This window comes from Poecilia formosa, unplaced genomic scaffold (assembly GCF_000485575.1).
Source record: "Poecilia formosa unplaced genomic scaffold, Poecilia_formosa-5.1.2 Scaffold5, whole genome shotgun sequence".
Taxonomy (NCBI): domain Eukaryota; kingdom Metazoa; phylum Chordata; class Actinopteri; order Cyprinodontiformes; family Poeciliidae; genus Poecilia; species Poecilia formosa.
In genome coordinates, this window is record NW_006799944.1 from 509,332 (window position 1) to 514,539 (window position 5,208).

The 5,208-nt window shown below is 35.3% G+C and overlaps 1 protein-coding gene across 1 annotated transcript; it reads left to right on the forward strand.

Moving 5' to 3' along the window:
• Positions 1-2,641: 2,641 nt before the first annotated feature.
• Positions 2,642-4,810, forward strand: cox7c (cytochrome c oxidase subunit 7C). The gene is made up of 3 exons (XM_007562343.2): positions 2,642-2,809; positions 4,167-4,314; positions 4,712-4,810. The coding sequence occupies exons 1-2, from the start codon at positions 2,735-2,737 to the stop codon at positions 4,281-4,283; spliced, it is 192 nt and encodes a 63-aa protein (XP_007562405.1). The 5' UTR covers positions 2,642-2,734; the 3' UTR covers positions 4,284-4,314; positions 4,712-4,810.
• Positions 4,811-5,208: the final 398 nt, after the last annotated feature.

Genomic DNA, 5,208 nt, shown 5'->3' on the forward strand with positions numbered 1-5,208 from the left:
TTCTTCTCGTCTCCTTCCAGCATTCTCTGGCCTCCCTAGTGCTACCTGGCGGCCCCCCTACTTCAAAAACACTGAGTGAATGTTCTTTAACTTTTCTATAACTGCATAGCAAGAATAGTACAGAGAACAGACCAAAATCCAACTGAGAATCTGTTGCAGGATTTGAACATTTATGTTCCCGAAAGCTTTCCATCAATTCTGAATACACTTGAGCAACAAAAAAGAATCAGGGGGGAAATATTTGTGTCCATTTTTGGACGGACACATTCTCATATTTTTGCAGCTGCAACTGACAGAAGAGTGGTTTAACTAAGGATTGACTCTAAGTAGAAAGGCTGAACTGGTATGAAAACTTTTACAAGTAGGAGAACAAACAATTGACTTAGGAAGAATGCATTATAATATTTGGATGCTTCGCAAGTCTTTTGTTTTAAATCTGTAAATTATTTTCAAGATAGTGTGGGCCATCTTTATATATTATCATGCATATAACCAACTATATATACCAATATACTGTACATGGGTGATTGATTTGGTGAATTTCATATAGTAGATTTCAGTATCACCGGCTGCTAATTAGAAGCCTGAAGTGAATAGGAAGCCACCTTAATAGTTGTGTGCAGTATGATTTGTGCTTGTGTTTATTCATCCAAGAATCTCACTCTTCTACCAGCATGAATTTATGATTAATACACCTTTTTCATCAGCCAAGAAAGGTCAGTAACCAGACAATAAGGCAGTCAACAATAATAAGAAATGAATCCACAGAATGGATTAATCTGACAATGTTACAAACGGTGCATTTCAGAACTGGGCCTCCAGCGTTTTGTGGCAAGCATGAGATAACATCAATATTTATAGCTGGGGTCTGATGACATTATTTGTCATCCAGTATGATTCCCAATCCCTCAATGCTTTTTAAACAGATTGCAGTGGCAATGTGAGGGCAAACAAATGGCAGCAGGCCAGGTGATGACCCTGCACTGATGGATGAGACGATGGGTAACCAGCCTGACGCAGCTGCCAGCATCACAGGAGATAATTTGTTGGAGCTTCAACACAACCAGCAAAGAGAATGGTACTAGCTGACAATGCTGTCATAACATTTACTTTGAATAGAGATGCTCCATGGATTTTTAGTTTATTGTTGCATTTTGGAGGGTGATTTTACCTTCACTTGTTTCATTATAAATTTTTAGCAGATGAAAAAATATAAAGTAATTCACTTTATTAAAGTTAAAGCACTTTCAATTGTCTTTGACTGAAAGGTGCTATATAAATAAAATTGCCTTGCCTTGCCTTGCCTTTATATTATCGAAAATCTGAGTAGCTTAAAACAAAAAAATGGATCTCTCTTCTAAAATAGCCCTTATTGAGATTAGTTTGAATTAACGGGATGGATTTATAGTGAATATTTTTTTTTGTGGGTGTGAAATACCATAACTAAGATTTTCTTGCTTCAACAAAATTGTATTTGCAATTTTTTAACAAAGCTAAAACTGGTTAGTGATAATATTTAGTAATAAAGTCATTGTAAATGCCGCAGCCAAAATTTAAAGTAAAAATGTACTTTTTCCTGAATATTTCATAATCTCTTTCTTTTTTTATGTTTTTTCATATTTTTCCCACATTGTTGTGTATTTCAAAACAGGTTTCAAATAAAATAAGTTTAACAAAAGTTATCATATCTACTTTTGTCTTAACATTGATAGATCTTTTAAAGTATGACAACATGACATTGACTTTATTTTTCAATGAAGAACAAAGCTGAAATATTGCTGTATTTATTTATTTGCTTGTTCATTTTTGATCACATTGACCAAATCTGTTGTAGATTAATGGCTTTCCTTAAATTTGAGCTTTGTCAAATGGTTTCCTTTCAAATTGTTTCTGATCTCTGACTTAAGACAGACACTGCCACTTCCATCAGGTGTGTCTGAATAGCAGATGAGAACCAGACACAGCAGTAACTGGAAAGATGCCAAACAAGACTCAATGGACATTCAGAAAGAGTTCAAGGACATTCAGATCATCAGACCACTGATGATTAGAGAGTTTGACCATCTGGTACTATGTGTCTCATATTTTAAACCAGTTAAAAATTAGGCATGTGATCCACACCAATGAAGGGAGATTTGTATCATTAAATATGAAAGAAATACTACTTAAATCTAAAACATTTGTAGTTTCAACATTCTACATACAAGTGAGACTGTGTTAATCTTCGACAAATAGTTATTTTACCTTTATATAAAACATAAAAACAAGTTGGCCCATCAGAGAATTCAGAATTAGAGGGTGTGAGTGCTGTTGTAATAATACAAAAAAGAAAACATAACACTTGATTTTTGTTAGAAATTTTTGAAAAGGATAGGTAGAAAAAAAAATCAAGCTGAAATAAACTTATTTTTTTTGTTAATCTGGAGCTCTGGAGATTTTTATGCAATATAATCATTTGAACATATAATTAAAGCTATTATGTAAATAAACCTATCTTTTCTAACACAGTCCATGTCATTATTTTTCCACCTTTTTGTAGAAAGACAAACTGCACGGTTGTAGACCATCTACAAAACCAAATCACCAAGCGGTCATCGTGGATGTATTAAAACTACATTTCCCACAACAAACCTTCCGTTCATTTCCCAAAGTCCTTTGCGTTGAGGCAGAGAAGGTCGCGATTAGCAGCAACAGAAGCAGTGTACTGAGACACGGAGTAAACCAGACAACAATTATGCTGGGGCAAGCTGTGAGGCGATTCGCTACATCTGCTGTGCGTTCTTCACACTATGCTGAAGGACCAGGGAAGGTGAGTTTATCACCTAAAAGAAACAGCGTTGTTTCAAATGAGACTTGGCCCTGTCGGTGTCCGAAGCCTGGCGTTAGCTAAGCTAATGCTAACATAGAGGTCATGTTTAATTGACAAGAATATGACAACGCTATTAAAGATAACATAAATAGTTTTTGATACAACTTGTTCACATTAAACATTATTTCATTTCAAATATATATCTAATGTGGTCTTTATACATTTAATACTGATATTCTATGTATATATCCAACAGGGCTAACAATATCAAGCTAACAGCTAGCAAAGTACTTCTAAAGTCGCCTTCTTAATTTATGATACATGCTTTGTTATAATATTTGATTTGAAAAGTGGGTATAATTAAAGGCACATGCATTGATAAATTTCCAAAATTGATTGTTTGATTTTTCATCTGACTTCTTTTTCTTCTTTTTACTTCCGGTAAACCGTTGTAACAGTTGAGGTCAAAGCCTTAGATGAATTGACACGAACCGGGAAAAAAAATACTGACACGAATTATTCTTTTTCTGCCAAATGTATATTTTTTAAAACATAATAACTACAAAAATGTGTGCCTTGTTTGGAAATCCTATTTGTGGCCCACTTTTGACCCTTTTTGTATCGCAAATATAGAGCGCTAACGTCGACAGAGAAGAATAGAAAACCTTTATTGTCCCTCAGTGACGGAAATTCAGATTAACTAGCTGCGCAGCGACGGGTAGGTCGAGGCATGCAGATTTACTCCAAGGTAGATTTATAACAGAAAGTGAGAACAGCAGACTGTATAGGAATTGTAAATTTATTGCATAAGGAGAAAAGAGTGTGCATTTATTAATAATAGCTGATAAAATATTATTACTCTGATTAGAAGAAAAGTACAGCTAAAGTCCAAATAGCATTAGTAGGTTAAAAAGCCAAAAGCTTTATTAATACTTGCAAGAGTGTGATGATTAAAGAGGTCTTCTGCCTTTTTACTGTTGAATTTTTTTTATAGTGTAATTAATACAAACATAGCTTCAAAGCATGTCTGTCTAATTTGGCTTCTCTCAAATTCTTATCTGCATTGCAGGCATCACAGAAAGAGCCAGTCTTTGTGTAACATTACAACCATATCATAGTGACCATATATGGTTTGTAATGTTTACCTACACAAGTTTATTCTCAATGATTAGAAGCAGCTTATTGAAAATATTTTTATAAATTTACTTCTTTTAAATCCTTAATGTAGTGAGCACTTATAAATGGGAAAAATGTGTAAAAAGAAAAGAAATGTGGTTTCCAGATATCGTAAGAGCAGTTTAAAAATAAGTACTTTGACCATAGATTTCAACTTGTCTGGGTTTTTTGTCCCCCACAGAACCTCCCCTTCTCTGTGGACAACAAGTGGCGTCTGCTGGGCATGATGGTCCTGTTCTTCGGCAGCGGCTTTACATTCCCCTTCATCGTTGTCAGACATCAGCTCCTGAAGAAGTGAAATGGCCCAATGTTGCTACTCTGCCTCCGAGGTAATTATGCCTGCCATTTTGATCCAGCATATCTGCTTTTATTAAAATGTCAGGATGATGTGGCATTTGCTGTAATATTGCTTGGTAAAGTGGGCACTGGCAGTCAGGCTTTTCCCTGCACCTCTTTAGCCTTTCACTGCATGGCATTTCTTAAATATATTACCTTATGCTTGAATGCAATAGTAACAGATGTCAAGTGGCAGCCGTACTGTGCAGATCAGCTCCCACTCGGGCAAATTAATGTGACAGTTTATTATAAACGTCAGTGTGTATCAGGTGGAATCTGTTTTGAGGTGTTGTCACATTTATCTGCTCTGGTGTTTACTAAGAAATTGCTTTTTTGACATCAAGATGTATGCAAGTCATCTTATCACTTTGTGTCCCGTTTTTCCCGCAGGTTGTCAGCTGGAACACATTTATCCATCTGTGTTCAATCTGTGCAGAAGAATGGGATTCACTTATTGTTGTTTGTAAATAAAGTTACCTTAAATATGAATGTGTCTTTATTTCTTTCTTATAAGGCATGGATATGCCATTACTTTGAAAAAGTTGAATCCATTATTAAGTGAACTTGAGTACCTTAATCGCTGTGCTATTGGCAACCATACATATTAACTTAATAGTAAAATCTTTTGTGGATGAGGTCCAGGAATACAGAAAAAATATATATTAATTGAGGGAAAATGTCCTACAGTGTTAACTGTAATGTGGGCTTGTATGTAGAAAATAGCAATGCTCCAGATTCCTTGCAGATGATTTATGAAAGTGCAACGTCTAAACCTCACTCTTAAAGTAATCGTTTTCAAAGAGGATGAGGTGGCTCACCTGAAATTTGTGTGAAGGTCTGAGGACTCTGACAGGTATTATTTCTTCGCTCTGCAGCTAAGCTTGGAT

Bases quoted from the DNA above. Each gene is read 5' to 3' on its own strand.
- cox7c (XM_007562343.2), top strand. From the start codon at position 2,735: ATGCTGGGGCAAGCTGTGAGGCGATTCGCTACATCTGCTGTGCGTTCT. The intron at 2,810-4,166 runs GTGAGTTTATCA...TGTCCCCCACAG, and splicing joins ATGCTGAAGGACCAGGGAAG to AACCTCCCCTTCTCTGTGGA.